The sequence below is a fragment of the Falco biarmicus genome, chromosome W, assembly GCF_023638135.1.
Source record: "Falco biarmicus isolate bFalBia1 chromosome W, bFalBia1.pri, whole genome shotgun sequence".
NCBI classification, from domain to species: Eukaryota; Metazoa; Chordata; class Aves; order Falconiformes; family Falconidae; genus Falco; species Falco biarmicus.
The window spans coordinates 19,474,621-19,492,250 of record NC_079310.1 but is presented as its reverse complement, the minus strand read 5'-3'; the positions used below and the strand labels follow the sequence as shown (position 1 = coordinate 19,492,250).

General features: G+C 41.3%; 1 protein-coding gene across 4 annotated transcripts in view; it reads right to left on the bottom strand.

Moving 5' to 3' along the window:
- Positions 1-7,792: 7,792 nt before the first annotated feature.
- Positions 7,793-17,630, bottom strand: part of LOC130141968 (protein Hook homolog 3-like) — a 124,957-nt gene continuing 115,119 nt past the window's right edge. For 3 of the 4 annotated variants that reach the window (XM_056323328.1, XM_056323329.1, XM_056323330.1), the window contains 5 exons: positions 17,268-17,350; positions 14,499-14,599; positions 13,273-13,377; positions 13,071-13,142; positions 7,793-8,222 (listed from right to left, as the gene is read on the bottom strand). In XM_056323328.1, the coding sequence (XP_056179303.1) occupies positions 8,082-8,222; positions 13,071-13,142; positions 13,273-13,377; positions 14,499-14,599; positions 17,268-17,350 (502 nt within the window). In that variant the 3' untranslated portion in view covers positions 7,793-8,081. Of the gene's footprint in view, positions 8,223-13,070; positions 13,143-13,272; positions 13,378-14,498; positions 14,600-17,267; positions 17,351-17,630 lie in introns of those variants that run through there. The other variant, XR_008819233.1, reaches the window with a different exon arrangement.

The following is a 17,630-nucleotide window of genomic DNA, read 5'->3' as shown; positions in this document are numbered from 1 at the left end:
GTGACACCTGTATATCCATAAGCAACAGGGTGGATGAACCACTACTACCAGAGCAGTGAGGAACACTCCCCAACCCTCTCCAAAGGCAAGAACCCCAAGTCCAGCCACCTCAAGTGCATGTATACCAACGCACGTAGTCTGGGCCACAAGCAGGAGGAACTGGAGCTCCATGCCCAGTTTGAGAGCTATGATGTCATAGGAATCACAGAAACTTGGTGGGAAAACTCATATGACTGGAAGACCACAATGGATGGCTACAAACTCTTTCCGAAAGATATGAAGGGAAGAAGAGGAGTTGGAGTTGCACTTTATGTGAAAGAGAAATTCGAGTGCATGGAAGTGAGCTATGGAGACCACAAAAGTTCTATTGAATGCCTCTGGATAAAGACTGGAGGGATCATCCACCAAGGGGGGTCTTTTGTTAGGTATCTGTTACTAATCTTCCAATGAGGATGACAAGCTTGATGAAACCTTACTTTGGCTGCTCAAGGAAGTCTCAGGCCAACAGAATCCGGTCCTCACGGGTGACTTCAATTACCTGGACATTTGTTGGGAAAACAACACAGCAGTGCACAAGTCGTCCATCAGGTTCCTGGAATTCACTGAAGACTGCTTCCTGCTACAGATGCTAGACATGCTGACTAGGAATGGCACATTGCTAGATTTACTACTCACAAACCAAGAAGACTTACTTGACAACATAACTGCCAATGGTAGCCTTGGATACAGCAACCACAACATTGTGGAATTTAAGATCCCGCCGAGCACACCGAAGGTGAGTAGTAGGACAAAGACCCTGGATTTTAGAAGAGCCAACTTCAAGATGCTCAGAGTTGGGCTGTGAGGGATTCTGTGGGAAGTATCCATGGAGGGCAAAGGAGCTTGTGAGTTCTGAGAGTTATTCAAGAACAGCTTCCTGAAAGTCCATCCCCTACAAAGGGAAAGGAAGAAGGCAGAACAAGAGGCCACCCTGGCTTAACAAAGAGCTTTTGGGTGTGCTTAAAAGCAAAAAAAGAAGCGTACTGACTATGGAAAGGAAGCCAAATATCCATCGAGGTCTACAAGAACCTTGCTAGGGCATGCAGTCAGGAAGGCTAAGGCTCATCCAGAACTGAAATTGGCCAGAGATGTAAAGTACAAGAAGAAAGGGTTCTTCACGCACGTGAGCAGTAAGCAGAAGCAGAGGGAAGACAGAGGCCTGTTGCTAAACAGGGCAGGGAAGCTAGTCACTACTAATGCTGACAAGAGAGAGATTCTCAGTACCTTCTTTGCCTCTGTCTTTACCGATGCAGCTGGACCCCAGATCACAGGATCAAGTAGCTATGACAATGCATGTGTTGACCCACCAGTAGTGGAGGAAGGGCTGGTCTGCAGCCTCTTGCAAGGCCTCAACCCACATAAATCTATGGACCAGGATGGAATCCACCACAGGGTGTTAAGAGAAATGGCTGACATTGTTGCAAGACCACTGTCTATAATCTTTAAAAAGTTGTGATCAGGAGATGTCCCTGATGACTGGAAGAGGGCAATTGTCATACCCATCTACAAGAAAGGCCCAAAAGAGGACCCAGGAAACTACATGCCCATTAGTCTTACTTCAGTCCCTGAGAAAGTAATGGAATGAGTCCTCCTAGAAACTATCACAAGCCAAGTGAAGCAGATGATTGGGAAAAGCCAGCCCAGATTTACCAAGGGCAAATCATGGCTGACTAACCTGATCACCTTCTACAACAAAATAACTTATTCTGTCAATATGGGGAGAGCAGTGGATGTTTACCTGGACTTCAGCAAGGCATTCAACAGTTCCCCATGGCCTTCTCCTAGACAAACTGGCAAGATACAGAGAATATGGGGGGTCTGTGAGGTGGGTAGGAAATTGGCTAACAGGCCACACTCAGAGAGTGGCGGTCAATGTTTTTTCCTCAGGCTGGCAGCCTGTGACAACCAGGGTCCCCCAGAGAGCAATACTGGGCCCCACACTGTTCAACATCTTCATAAATCATCTGGATGATGAGATTGAAAGCACCCTAACCAAGTTTGCCAATGACACTAAACTGTGTGGTGAGGTGGACACTCCAGAAGGGTGAGCCATCTTACAGAGACACCTGGACAAGCTGGAAGAGTGGGCTAGCAAGAACAGCATGAAGTTTAACAGAGATAAGTGCAAAGTCCTGCACCTGGGTCAGAATAACCACAGAGCTCGGTACAGGCTAGGATCTGTGTGGCTGGGGAGCAGACTTGCTGCAAGGGACCTGGCAGTCCTGGTGGACAACAAGCTGAACATGAGTTAGAAGTGCGCCACTGCAGCAACAAAGGCAAATTGGATCCTGGGCTGCATCTGCAGGGGTGCTGCTATCAGAGATAGAGCCCTTGTCAGGCTGCACCTGGAGTACTGTGTCCGGTTCTGGTCCTCACAATTCAAGACAGACGTGGGCAGACTGGAGAGGGTCTAAAGGAGGGCCACAAAGATGGTCAAAGAGCTGCAGAACTTGCCCTATGAGGAAAGACTGAAGGAGTTAGGTCTTTTCTCCCTGGAGAAGAGAAGGCTTGGGGAGGGCCTCATCGCAATATTCCAGTACTTAAAGGGTGGCCACAAAGAGGATGGAGGCTCTCTCTTCACAAAGAGTCACATGGAGAAGACAAGGGACAATGGGTACAAGCTGTACCAGGAGAGGTTTCATCTCAATATAAGAAATATTTTTTTTTTAATGGTGAGATCAATCAGTCACTGGAACAACCTCTCCCAGGGACATGGTAGAGTCCCCATCACTGGAGGTTTCCAAGATGTGACTGGACAGGGTGCTGGCTAATCTCATCTAGGCTCCCTTTTCCCCACAAAAGGATGGACCAGATGATCTTTTGAGGTCACTTCCGACCTGGCCTATTCTATGATTCTGTGAATCCCATTGCATTAGCAAGGCCCTACAAAAAGAGTGTGGGCCCTAAGTCAGCCCACACAGCCCTTTCTGCACCCTAAGAAGAAAAGCATCCACTAGCCTCCACAGATGAGTGGATGAGATCCCTCCACTGCAGAATTTACCAAGAGTTCCTGCCAAGCTGTGGTTTGATACCAAATCAATTTGGGAAGCTGCCTTGGTTCTATTGCCATGTGTTCTTTTGATGTCCAGTGGAATTGTGTGCTTTGCCAAGTTTTCTAGGGCTCCACAGAATCTTAGAATGGTTGAGGTTGGAAGGGATCTCTGGGGTTCATCTTGTCCAACCCCCCTGCTCAAGCAGGGCCACCTAAAGCCAGTTGCTCAGGACCATGTCCAGACAGGTTTGGAGTAGCTCCAAGGAGGGAGATTCCACAACCCCTCTGGGCAACCTGTTGCAGTGTTCAACCATCCTCACAGTAAAGAAGAGTTTTCTTATGTTTGGAGGGAACCTCCTGTGTTTCTGTTTGTGCCCACTGCCTCTTTTCCTCTCACTGGGCACCACTGAAAAGAGCCTGGCTCTGTCTTCTTTGTACCCTCTCTTCTGATATTTTCACACATTGATGAGATCTCTCCCCCCTCCCCTGAGCCTTCTCTTCTCTAGGCTAAACAGTCCCAGCTTTCTCAGCCTTTCCTCATAGGAGAGATGCTTTAGTCCATTAATCATCTTTGTGTCTCTTTGTTGGACTCTCTCTAGTAGCTCTATGTCTCTCTTCTTGTACTAAGGAGCCCCAAACTAGACACAATACTCCAGGTGGGGCCTCACAAGTGCTGAGTAGAGGGGAAGGATCACCTCCCTCGACCTGCTGACAACACTCCTCTAATGCAGCCCAGTATACCATTTGGCTTCTTTGTGTCAAGGGCACGTTACTGGCTAATGCTCACCAGGACCCCCAGGTCCTTTTCTGACAAGCTGTTTTTCAGCTAGGTGGCCCCCCAGCATATATTGGTGTATGGGGTTGTTCCTCCACAGGTACAGGACTTGGCACTTCCCCTTGTTGAACTGTATGAGGCTCCTGTCAGCCCATTTCTTCACCCTGTCCAGGTCCCTCTAGATGGTAGCACGGCCCTCTGGTGTATCAGCCACTCCTCCCAGTTTTGTGTCATCTACAGGCTTGCTTAAGATCAATAATCTTCTCAGTCTGTATTCATTCATTCACTAATTTAATCAATTGATACATTTTTAAAAGAACTTTGTGTCTCATTTTTCAGTGAACCTATGAAAGTAAAGGGTGGGGAAAAAAAAGGGACAAAACCAGAGAAGTCCAGAAATTCTCCAAACACTGCAAATACAAGATCTCCAAGAATTTACTGTATCAGGTGCAGGAAGTCTGAGGTTGACATGGCTGATAAAACAACTTCAGTTTTATTCATATAGGGTGAAACCTCAAATAGTCAACAGTAACTCAAAGTTAATTAAAAAAAAAAAAAAAGCCATTCCAAGAGCTCATGATTCTTTTTCAAACTACAGTGAAAAAGCAGGATGCAGGTAGACATATTACTTCCTGGAACAGGTTCTTTTATCTTCTGCTTCCTTTCCCTCCAAACTTAGGAAATCATCGCATATTCTTACTTATTGCGTGCAGGGGTGACTCACAATCTCCTGCTGTTTTTCTGGACTTCCAGAGAGGGAAGACATCATAGATGCAAGGCAACACAATTAAATATGCTAGAAAGCTCTCAAATTCCTTGAGAATGGCAACCAGATATTGCTGGATCCTATGTATAATCTGACACCTCTCTCTTCATCCTATCCCCCCAAGTTGACATGAATGTAGCCCATGGAGATATTCTGAGTTCAAGGGAGATTTGTCCCTCAATATAAGAAGAGGTCATACCTCCATCTTACAAGAACAAGCAAAATTTCACTTCTACCTTCTCACATAAGCCATAAAATTGGAAAGCAATATCATTTCTAGTCCAGAAGGGAGCTGGACTGCTCAGGTCTAGAAGGGAAAGTGTACCTTGGCTGTGTGCAATCTGCCTGTCTCAAATCCCCACTCAAATTCCTTACTTACCTGATCATTTTGTTTATGTTATATTTTAACTTTTCTTTTTATCAGAAAAAAATACCTGTGTGTCACATTTCCAGCTTTAGCTAATACAATCATTCTAAGGAATGGTTTCTGAAAAAGTTTCTTCTGAAGCTCTTGATTTCCTGAGATCACACTTCAGTCAGAATTCTTCTCTCAAAACTTCTCTGCAGGTGACATCCCTGCAGTATGAATGCCTAAGACTTGCAGAAAAACACATGGTTATATAAGTATGTGGTGATGGAGGAACCTCTTTCCACTCTTTATTACACAGTACAGGTGAGGGAAAAGCTTGCAGAATTACCTAAGCTTGGTTTGGAGGTGTCAAAGTTTGTCAATACAAAATTATTGCTAAATACAGGGTCTGCATGCTACCTAAGACATGTGCACAAACCCTAGAAGTCAGAGTTAAATACCTGACTGAGTGCAAAAAACCTTTCCCCTCAATCCATGGGGAAGGGAAGAGGAAGAAGGAGAAGGAGAAGAGTTGAGTTCTGGGGAAAAAATTCTCCATAAGAGGAGTGAAATCCAGGTATTGTTTGCTTTGTAGGAAAAAATTTGAAAGACACATTCAGGATATTCTTCTTCAGAATGACTAACTAAAGGAAAATCAAGTGGTAAGTAAATATTTTCCAATTACTATATCTACAAAGAAAACATTGAGTTAATCAAACTCATCAAAAATATTCCAGGAAATTGCTAAGTGGACAGTATCATATACAAGAGTACTGAGAAAATGCAAAAGCTATTGGCACATGTTAAAATACAGGAACCATTTAAATTGCCAGAAACCTCTTGAATTTTCTTGACAACACTGGTAATGTGCAAGCTAAGATGTTCATAAAACAGCAACAGAAAAAGTCAACATTAATTCTTTCATAGTCTAATGAATATAAAATTGCTAGTGTTCCTTACTTGAATAGAAAGCTCCAGACAACTTTCAGAACAAGGATTATCTTCAGGTGACAACAGAATCGCAAAGGATTCCCAATTGCTTAACTCCAATCAGATAAAAGTACCTGAGAGCTGATATGTACTTCTTTAATTTTAAAATATTGATAGCTGTGTGCTCTGATAGAGTTTCTTTTAGATACACATCAATAGATAGACACAATCAAATTAATGGCAATAGCAAACTGTATTAGTAGACAAATCAAGGAGATATAACCTTCTATTAAAGTCTTGGCATCTCTTTCTTTCACAAATTGATTTTGGCAGTTTGGTAACAGACAAGAAGACCCAGCCAGATAAAAGTAAAAAGATAACTTTAAATATTCTTGTTTTCTTTTCATTTGGATGGTATATAAATGCTGTGTTGTCAATCAAGAATGTTAAATTCATTCAGAAAAATTATACTTGCTCCTTTGAACAAGAGCAATTATGGTAGACATATACATCAGTGATAAGACTTCAGAAGACATTGTTTACATTGCTGGAAAAAAATGCAAATAAAATAGAGTAAAAGTTTTTCAAACATATGCAGGTTTTTTGCCTGGATTTGATATGAACAGCTGATGCTTTAAAATAGTTTCTATAAATGCCACTCATCTATACCTATCCTTTGATTCAAGCATGCTGGTTTTAAATGATCCTTTGCCTTTTTCATGGTATGTGTAGATTAAAATATATCTTGAGATGGTTAAAGTAAAAGCTATTGTGTGTTTTATCTGAAGAGATATATAAAAAGTAAAAGCTTTCACTGGAGAAAGTATTAAAATAATGTTAAAAAGATAAATTTATAAACTAGACTATGAATATTAGGAACAAAACAGTTTAAATAAAAAGTTAAGATGAAATTGCCACAGAATGCATGCGTATGAAATTCTCCCTTGAGCAAATGTATTACAACAAATGATCAGATGTGCTTTGTGTCCAGCACCATCAATTACTTGAAATAAATGATAGGGAGAGCTAAGAATTACTCAGGGGATGCTATAGAACTTTGTAGGACCAGGGCCTAAATTAATAATAGGCACCCACATCCATTCCACTGACCAACAAAAAGGTGCTACAACGGCGAGATATTATTGGACAGTTACATGTTTAAAAGTTAGTACAATAAACAACAGTCAGTTTTCAACAGTTAGCAACAAAGAAACATGCCTCAAGAAGCTAGTACCGTTAGTAAGGCAACTGATATCATCCTCTGAATTAATATGTTAAAAATAGATCTTTTAGTAGGGGATAACAATTTGAATACATTAACTTCCATTTGAACATTAACACATTTGAACCTCAATGGATTGATCCATTATGTACTGTTAATGCCTTCTTTTAAATGAATGGTGCTGTGTCATATTAAAGCATTTTGAGTATTTAAAACTTTATATTATATTTATTTATTTATATGTGCATACACATGCATGCACACACACACACAAACTTCAACATGAGTGGAACAAACCATTTGAAAATATTCACCTGTCAGCAAACATAACAGTAGCTGATAAACAAAAGCAGATAGGAACCATTTTAAGGGAAGAATAAAGGAAAGCCTACAAAAATTCCACTTCCCTACTAAATGTCAAGCATCAAGAATAGGAGCAACCTCTGTATGTAGGAGATGTGTCTGGGCTTAGGGTTTTTTGTTTGTTTTAGGGTTTTGTTTTGGGGGGGCTGTTTGCTTTCTGCTTTTTTTAAAACTCATAAGCATCCTAAAAGGGAGCAATGGATGTGGCTAGGCTACTCTCATTGCCAATATTAGGTTTTATGGCTGCAAATACATTTCACAATAACATTATAGGATAATAATACATGTAGACACAAATATATCAACTGTGACAAATCTGTTTGCTATACAGCCTATATCAGGCTTTTCATATGAGATAAGGCTTCATAGAATTTTTAATGACTCCATTATTATACAACATTTATCTAGATTTTTTCCAAAACTTTTGCACAATCAGAAAGGCAAAGAGTAACAGAGACTCCAAAGAACATGAACAAAATACATTAGAACAATGAGAAACCATGATAAAACCCGTTTTTGAATTGAGAAATAACAGTGGTTACAAAGGACAAAGAGATAGGATACTGGTTGAGTTTCCAAAAATGTTATGTGCAACAAAAGTGGCCTGGATCACAGGGCAGTTTTCTTTCTAAAGGTAAGGCTTCTTTACCTTGCTGTTGCTGGCTGGACATAACCAGGGTAAGATCTCCTTGTGCTTGTGGCTTGCCTTTGTCTGGCTAGGAAGGACTGTCCTGAGCCTGTACTAATCAGTCTGTCTTCTGCTGCTTTTTTATGCAGAGTCATTCCCTATAAAGAGAAACTTATCAGTGAATACCAATAAATAATGATGAACAACTCATTTACAATTTATTCTTTCTTCTTCACAAACACAAGCTAATCTGGTTTTAATTTCAAGCATTATATTTTCAAGAATGGGGTTAAAACATTCTTCCTGAGCCTTTTTGAGGAGTTCACTTTTAATCATCATGCAAGTTTGCAGTAATTCTTGAGAAAAAGGACTCCCAATGTGCCAGGTCTTGAATCTATATTTCCACACATGAACACATGGTGCTATGACAAACCTTTTGAAAAGCCACCCACCCCCACCCCACCCTCACTCCCGTAAGTTGAGCTAGAAGAGCTCTCAATTATATTCTCCTTCTGTGGAAATACTAACATAATAGAAGTGATGGGAACATATTTTGGTGCTGGTAGATATCAAGTTGAACATGAGTCAGTAATGCATCCTTGTGCTAAAGAATGCCAACAGCATCCTGGGTTGCATAAGGAGTGTTGCCAGCAAGTCAAGGGAGGTGATCCTTCCCCTCTACTCAGCACTGGTGAGTCCACATCTGGAGTCCTGTGTCCAGTTATGGGCTCCCCAGTACAAGAGAGACATGAACATGCTGGAGAGCATCCAGAAAGGGGCCATGAAGATGATAAAGGAGCTAGAGCAGGGGTCCTCAAACTACGGCCCACGGGCCGGATACGGCCCCCCAGGGTCCTCAATCCGGCCCCCGGTATTTACAGACACCCCCGCGCCGGGGGTTGGGGGGGGAAACCAAGCAGCCGCAGATGACCTCCTGACACTTCATCCGCGCGCCGGCCTCCGCAGCCCCCACGCACCCGCCGGGACCGGGCTGGAACCAGCGCCTCGTCCTCGACCTGCCCCCCCCTCCCCCCTCCAGGGGGCGCCTCTCGGCTACAAACCGCGCCGCCGCCGCCCCGTCCTCCTCCTCCTCCTCCTCTGCGATGCGCGGCGGCCGACATGCGCGGGCATGTCCTCTGCCGGGCAAGCTCAGTCGGCAGCCTCTGCACTGCGAGGTCCAGCCAACTCGGGCGAATCGCCAGAGCCCCGGCGCGGCAAAGTCCCTTCAGTCCCTTCTGGCCACCCTGTCCGGACTGCGCGGCCGGGCTGAGGAGGGGGGCGGCGGCATCAGCGAGGGGGGCGGCTCCCCCGTCTCTCCCTCCCTCCCTCCAGCTCCCAGGCAGGACAAGCAAGCCAGCACCAGTGGGAAGCGTGCGCACCATCATGTCAAAAAAAAAAAGAAAAATTGACTCCGAGTGCGGGGTATTCCAAGAAAAGTGGACTTCTGATTATTTTTTCACGGAGTACAAAGAAAGAGCTGTTTGTCTGATATGCCAGAATTCAGTGTCTGTGTTCAAGGAATACAATTTGCGTCGACACTACCAACCTCAACATAAAGATAAATATGATTCTTTGGTCGGACAAGTGAGAAAAGATAAAATATTAAGACTGAAACATGGATTGACAACTCAGCAAAATACTTCTGTGAAGCAAAAGCAGCTCAATATATCATCACTTTGAGCAAGCTATCAAGTTGCCAAGCTCATAGCGCGCACTGGCAGAGCATTCACAGAGGGAGAATTTGTTAAAGAATGCTTTCTTTCGGTGGCCAAAGAGATGTGTCCAGAGAAGGCGCATTTATTTAGCACAGTGAGTCTTTCAGGACCTACAATTACACGAAGGATTGAAGAAATGGGGGAAAATTTGAATCTGCAGTTGCAAAACTCCTCAAAAAAACTTTGCTATTTCTCATTGGCACTCGACGAAAGCAATGATGTTCGTGATTCTGCACAACTTCTAATTTTAATTTGTGGGACAAATGATTCTTTCAAAGTCACGGAGGAGCTTGCTGCACTGAAAAGCATCAAAGGAACAACTACAGGAGAGGATATCTATGAGAAAGTTTGCCAAACTATGAATGATTTGGAGCTGGACTGGGGTAAACTATTCAGTGTGACAACTGATGGTGCTCCTAGCATGGTGGGGTCCATGAAAGGAGTGGTTGCACACATTAACAAAGAGATGGACAAACGCAGCCATTCACATCCAATAGCCATACACCGCATCATCCACCAACAAGCACTGTGTTGTAAATCACTGAAGCTGGACTCTGGCATGAAAATTATGGTTTCTTGTGTTAACTTCATTAGAGCTCATGCACTAAACCACAGACAGTTTCAGGAATTTCTGTCTGAGCTAAATGTTGCCTATGAAGATATTCTGTACCACACAGAAGTCCGTTGGCTGAGTCTAGGGAGAGTTTTGAAACAATTTTATGACTTACTTCCACAGGTTTATGATTTTGTGCTTTCTAAAAACAAAGAAGTACCAGAGCTCAAAGATGCGTTTCTGACAGATGTAACAGAGCTACTCAACAATTTCAATGTCCAACTTCAAGGAAAGGGGAAGCTCATCTGTGATATGTATTCACATGTGAAAGCATTTCAAGTCAAATTAGACCTGCTCATTAACCAAGCAAAGGAGGAAAACTTCTGCCATCTCCCCACAACTCAAAACCTGTCTGCAGAAAAAACAGCAGTTGCATTCCCAAACAAAACATGTATGGATGTACTAGAAATGTTGCAAAAGGAGTTTCAAATTAGATTTAAAGAGCTTCGTCTCCATGAACAGGACATACAGCTTTTCCGGAACCCATTTTCTGTTGACATTGAAACTGTTGATCCGATTTACCAAATGGAATTGGCCGAACTACAGACCTGTGATCGCTGAAAGATGCATTCAAATCAAGCAGCCTTACTAATTTCTATGCATCTCTCCCCTCAGAGACATATCATAATCTCAGGAACCACGCACTCAAAATTGCAACCATCTTTGGCAGCACCTATGTCTGTGAGCAGACTTTTCCCCGAATGAAACATCTGAAATCTCCAGTCAGATCCAGACTAACTGATGAACACTTGCATCACTTGCTACGACTAGCAGTGACAAATATGGAACCTAACATTGACCACCTCATTAGCCAAAAGCAGGCCCATAGTTCACATTGAAATATTATTTGGTTTTGTTGATTACAATTGTTCTTCATTTTAAATATTGCATTCTTTTTCCTGTTTTTTGTGCACTACTACAAATAAAAGATGTGCAGTGTGCATAGGAATTCGTTCATTTTTTTCCAAACTATAGTCCAGCCCTCGACAGTGTCTGAGGGACAGTGAACCAGCCCCCTGTTTAAAAAGTTTGAGGACCCCTGGACTAGAGCATCTTTCATACAAGGAGAGGCTGAGAGAGCTGGGATTGTTTAGCCTGGAGAAAAGAAGGCTCAGGGGGAATCATCTCATTAATGTGTACAAATACCTAAAGAGAGGGTGTAAAGAAGATGAAGCCAGGCTTTTTTCATTGGTGCCCCGTGAGAAGACAAGAGGCAGTGGGCACAAACAGAAACACAGGAAGTTCCCTCTGAACATAAGAAAACTCTTCTTTACTGTGAGGGTGCTTGAACACTGCAACAGGTTGCCCAGAGGGGTTGTGGAACCTCCATCCTTGCAGAGATGCAAAAGCCATCTGGATGTAGCCCTGGGCAACCATCTCTAGGTGTCTCTGCTTGAGCAGGGGGGTTGGACCAGATTATCTCCAAAGGCCTTTCCAACCTTAGCTATTCTGTGTTTCTCTGGTTTTGATAGAATCTGTCTTTAGCAGAAGCTTGGAGCTATGAAATATTTCCACTGTTGAATGGCAGGGAAAAGAAGAAAATCACATACTGACTGGGAGACCCTAACCAGTATGAGATGATAGAAGCTATGGTGGGCTGTGGATAAAATCAGAGACTAACTAAAAGGAAGAAGCAGATGAAGCTATCACTAATCATCTTCGTCCATATGAGAGTCAGGCTACTGAACTGTATCTCTCAGCTCAACCTTGTCTTCTGCTTACCAGTGGTACCAACATTATGTAGTTGGACAAGGGCACCAGGTAACCTGAAAGTGCCTTCAATACCAAAAAAAAATCAAATGCTCTGTTTAAACACCATTTTACTCTCCTACTCATGAACATAGCAGGAACATAAAACAGCAAGAAGGAAACTCTTCCAAGAGAAGACAGAGTGAAATAATTTAACCTCTATGATGAAACAGAAACATGTTACAGGGAGGTCAGGGACTCCTATCAGGAGAGCAGTTTCAAAGCAGCCACACTCTATCAAAGGTAAAGTCTTGAACACATTTGCTGAAGATGAACAATTCCTTGCAAAAATATCTAACACTGTGATTGCTATACAATTCCCTTATGCTTTGGGTAGTGTAAGTGAGGCTTGACCCTGCACTCACCCCTTTTCATATGTAGTAAACAGAATGAAAGAACCAAAAATGTATAGCTTGGTAAATGCCCTAAGAAATGTATCAGGTTTGCACAAAACTACCTGCATTGTCACTCTAATGAAATAGAAACAAGCAGAAGATTGGGGAAGGGGAAAAGAAGAGAATTAATTTGAGTATTAGAAGACAGTCTAATTAAATATCTGAAATTACAAAAAAAGAAAACTAATTAAAGATCTGAAATTCCAAAAAAGAAAACTGAGGCTTCCTTTCCACCCACAAAGTGATGCTTCAGGTTTTGAAACTTGAAAATAACAACCACGTTGGGTTCTATATTATGAACTGAGGTTTACTTTGTTGTTTTTCAGTATGAACTCTGTCAAGCCTTTTACAAGTTTATTGGTTTCCACTAGGAGTTAACTGCTATATAATGATAACTAAAAGAGAATGCTTTCATCTGCATATATATTTGAAAATATTTTACATATAAAAATATTATAAATAAATGAAGACCTTGATAAACACCACAGAAACAACTAAGATTTTTTAATTGTTTTTAAGTTTGCAGATTCTTACCATATTATACCAGGCACTAACAATAAACTTCTCTTCCATTTCTCTTTGACTCTTTGTTTTTTCATATTCTTTCTAAAAAAAACAAAATCCCATTTATTTAAAATTGTTTAACTGCAGAGAAAAGTAGATATTAGAGAAGCACAGTCTATACCCAAAAATGAGGAAACACAAAAGATCTACTGGGAAACGTGGAGATTATTACCTCTAATGAATGGAACATTCTGTCGCGTTCCTGCAACTGATTTTTCAGTGCCTGAATCTCAGGAGCTGCACCCTGGTTTTGTTTAGGATCTAAGGTGCGGATAACCTGTGAGAGGAAAACCATTTTGTCTTTAATTCAGTGTTGGAAAAGGCATCAAGGCATTATAACTGCATAGGGCAAATTAAGAGACATAGAAGTGACTTAAACCACGTCAATATAATAAAGTAAAATGCCATTTTAAAATGTCAAACAAAAGAATGCTTAATTTTAAAAAGCTGACATATAATACAAATACATCTCTCCCCTAATAAAACAGAGGATCTAAATTGTCAACCAGGATGATGGAGACTATCTCTAAACAACAGCCATGGAAGTGTCACACATTATCTGAAATGTACTCTAACAGGACTGTCAAACAAGTGTTGATAGGAGAAAGCAAGACCTCAGAGGTTCAATATCTTGAACACAAGGAAGCAGTTCCTCCCCCCAATTCTGTACCGCCATGGGGCCAGAGCATGTGAAACCTTTCCTTGAAGCCTTTTTCTCTTTATAGCTAAAGATTACCTATCTGTTACCCCTCAACTCACTCTTCACTGTGGACTCAAGGACTACTTCTATCTGGAAAGAGGCTGGAAAGATTCAGGGATCTGGAGTATCAGTAATGCAAATTTTAGAAAGTTCCGCTACAGCCAAGAAAAATCCATGGTAGTGCATGTGTGATGAAGTTTCTGCCACTAAGTAAGATGAGGGGAAAAACTAACTACATTCTTATGTGGTGCCCATCAGAGACAGCATTTGAATGCTAACAAATACTCAAGAACTATTCCAGTAAAGGCTGAGGTTTTAAAGTTTGTCCTAGTAAACAGCTGAAAAAATTTTTAAAAACATATGATTCCTAGCATGGACATGACTTCAGCCAAACTGCATAATTCACTGATGAGCCTGTAAGAACTCCCACCAAGAAATAGGTTATCATAATTTCAGGAAGTGATTAACACCATCTCTGTGTTATCCACTGGCATTTACGACTCTTAAGAAGCTTTGTCTGGGTAACTCTAATATAAATCTGTATCAGTGGGGTACATACATGTACAGAAGTAGTACAAAGGGTTTTGGTTAGATAGTAGTCATGAGTATAGTTAATTAATTTAGTTTTATTCCCACAGAGTGAAAATGTGGTACAGCCTGTTGGGGAAGGATTGTTAACTTGGAACCCAGACACTTACACTTTTGGCCTTTTCCAAATACTTTTTGTATCGTTCTTCCATTTGTTTCATTTCTTCATCTTTTTTTCGCAAAGCTTCTTGTAATTCTTCAATTTTGAGTGCTTTATGTCAGGATTAGAGAATAAAATAATTGCATTAAATTTATTTACACGCATTTAAACAGACATTAAACCCACAGCAGGACTTTAATTCGGTTAAGAAAAGCTTACATAAGGAATTAAAAATTCTTATTGATGCAGTGGACACAATAAGTTTAATTCAAAACCTCAGAAACGCATATGAAAAATGGTATATTGTAGTTCAAATGAACAGAAGTTTAACAGCGCAGTGAGAAGCAAGGTTGTTGCTCATATCTGCCCAAAGGTAGTAATGAACAAAATTCTTCAAATTGTGACATGAAAACACTCCAATTATGTTTTCTTCTGTCCTTGTTTCAGCTGGGATGGAGTTAATTATCTTCTTAGGAGCTAGTTCAGTGCTGTGTTTTAGCTTTGATGTGTGACTTTTCAGTTCCCCAGGCCTTGTTAGTGAAAAGGCTGGAGGGGCGCAAGGAATTGGGAGGGGACACAGCCAGGTCAGCTGACCCGAATTAGCCAAAGAGGTATTTCATACCATGGGCCATCATGCTTGGTATATATACCTGGAGGTTGCCTAGGGCAGGCAGGTTGTTGCTCGGGGACTGGCTGGGCATTGGTTGGTGGGTGGTGAGCAGTTGCATTGTGCACCACGTGTTTCTTTCTACCTTGCCCTCTGGATTTTATTCTTTCCCTTCCCCTTTTCATTATAACTGCTATTGTCATCATTGTTATTATTGTTCTTTCATTTTCATTCTATTTCAATTATTAAATTGTTCTTATCTCAACCCTTGAATTTTACATTCCTTTACAACTCTCCTCCCCATCCCTCTGGGAGAGGGGAGTGAGCGAGTGGCTGCATGGTACTTAATTACAAGCTAGGGTTAAATCACAACATCTTCACATCATTCTCAAGAAGTGATGCAGACCAACAGGACAGTTTCACTGTACAGACAATTTCCTGTGTTGATTTAAGAATGTGCCAAGCCACTACTACTTGTGCAAGCTATACATACTACTTGCATGTCAGAGAAAGATCAAATTTGTCATTGTTGATCAAATAGTATATAACATTGGTGTCTGGTTCTCAGACAATGATAAATGTTTGACAAGACAATCTATTTGTTTTGTAACCTCATTTTTCAGTTTTTATTTATGTTTATTTACAGTTTTCTCTCTATGCATAAGGAAAACACAAAGATGATGACTGGGTAAGATTTCTTCCACTGATCTGTTACAGAACCAATTGCAGGTATTCATCAAGGCTATAGAATCTGTTTTTCAATATTGTATAATTCTGGCACAAACTTCTTGGCTATAATTCAATCCAGTTAAAAGAATCCAAAGAAACAACCCACACACCATTTACCCTACTCATGGAAAGAAAGGAAGAAGTATAACTACTATAACTGTTTTTGTCATATCAAGATAGAAGCTCAGCCCAAGGTTTTCCACAAAAAACTTACAATTCAAGTAAGCTAAACAGAAAAGTCTGATTATGCTCTAAATTTTAGAAGTTAGGGACTCAGAAAACCAGGCCCCTTTCTGCCTTGCCCCCACAACTGAGGCCTGTTAAGTATGGAAGTATTACATACTCATTAACTACTCAGCCTCTGAATTTCATCTCCAGTTATCATTTTCTAAAATGTGGAATTTTGTAACATAATATTGTTCTGTGGTTTTAACTGGAAACTAATGAAAATTTCTTGGATCTAAAATTTACCTAATGATTATGCAATCATTAGGTAGCTGGAAAGCTGCCAAGCAGAAAAGGACCTGGGGGTGTTGGTCGACAGCCATCTGAATATGAGCCAGCAGTGTGCCCAGGTGGCCAAGGCGGCCAACAGCATCCTGGCTTGGATCAGAAACAGTGTGGCCAGCAGGACTAGGGAATAATTGTCCCTTTGTACTCTGTATTGGTGAGGCAGCACCTTGAATACTGTGTTCCGTTTTGGGCCCCTCACTACAAGATAGATATTGAGGTGCTGGAGTGCATCCAAAGAAGAGCAATGAAGCTGGTGAAGAGTCTAGAGAACAAGTCTTATGAGGAGCGGCTGAGGGAACTGGGGTTGTTAGGCCTGGAGAAAAGGAGGCTCAGGGAGGCTCAAGGGGGACCTTATCACTCTCTACCACTACCTGCAAGGAGGTTGTAGGCAGGTGGGTGTCGGTCTCTTTTCCCAGGTAACAAGTGATAGGACAAGAGGAAATGGCCTCAGGTTGTGCCAGGGGAGGTTTAAATCGGATATTAGGAAAAATTTCTTCACTGAAAGGATTGTCAAGCATTGGAACAGGCTGCCCAGGGAAGTGGTTGAGTCACCATCCATGGAGGCATTTAAAAGACATGTAGACATGGCGCTTAGGGACATGGTTTAGTGGTAGACTTGGCAGTGTTAGGTTAATGGTTGGACTTGATGATCTTAAAGGTTTTTTCCCAACCTAAATGATCCTATGATTCTATCATTCTTTGCCATGGTGGGCTCTAAAATGTGATCTGCTACATCTCAAGAATTAGTAGCATGTTTTTGGTCATTATAGCTTTCAGAGTAATTAACACCACATACCACTACCACTTGAAACATATTTTGGTTTTCTTACAGCTTTCATAGATATTAAATTAAATATTAATTAAAGATCATTCCCTGCATGCAAAACATTTTACAGTTAAAAGAAATGGAGTGCATATCAGAAAACTCACAATTGTTATTACATCTTGGTTCCAAATCCTCAATAATAGCTCGTTTCTTCTGTAGCTCGTTGTTAGCTTCATGGAGCTTCTCACTGTTACAAGCCATAAAAACATGCATTATTTTTCCAATACTCTTATCCTCTTGGATGAACATTAAATGATAAAATAAAAAAAACCCAAACCCTTGGAGTATGGTATATTTTGGGAGTAGTATGGTATATTTTGGGAGTATAGTTGACTTGGCTGTGAGGCACGAGGACATATGTGTTAATGTCTATGAGAATGTTTATAAAATATACTAAAAAGCATTACCATATATGCAGAATTATAAAATCAAACAGCTCTATTCTCAGCCCAGAATTATATACTTAC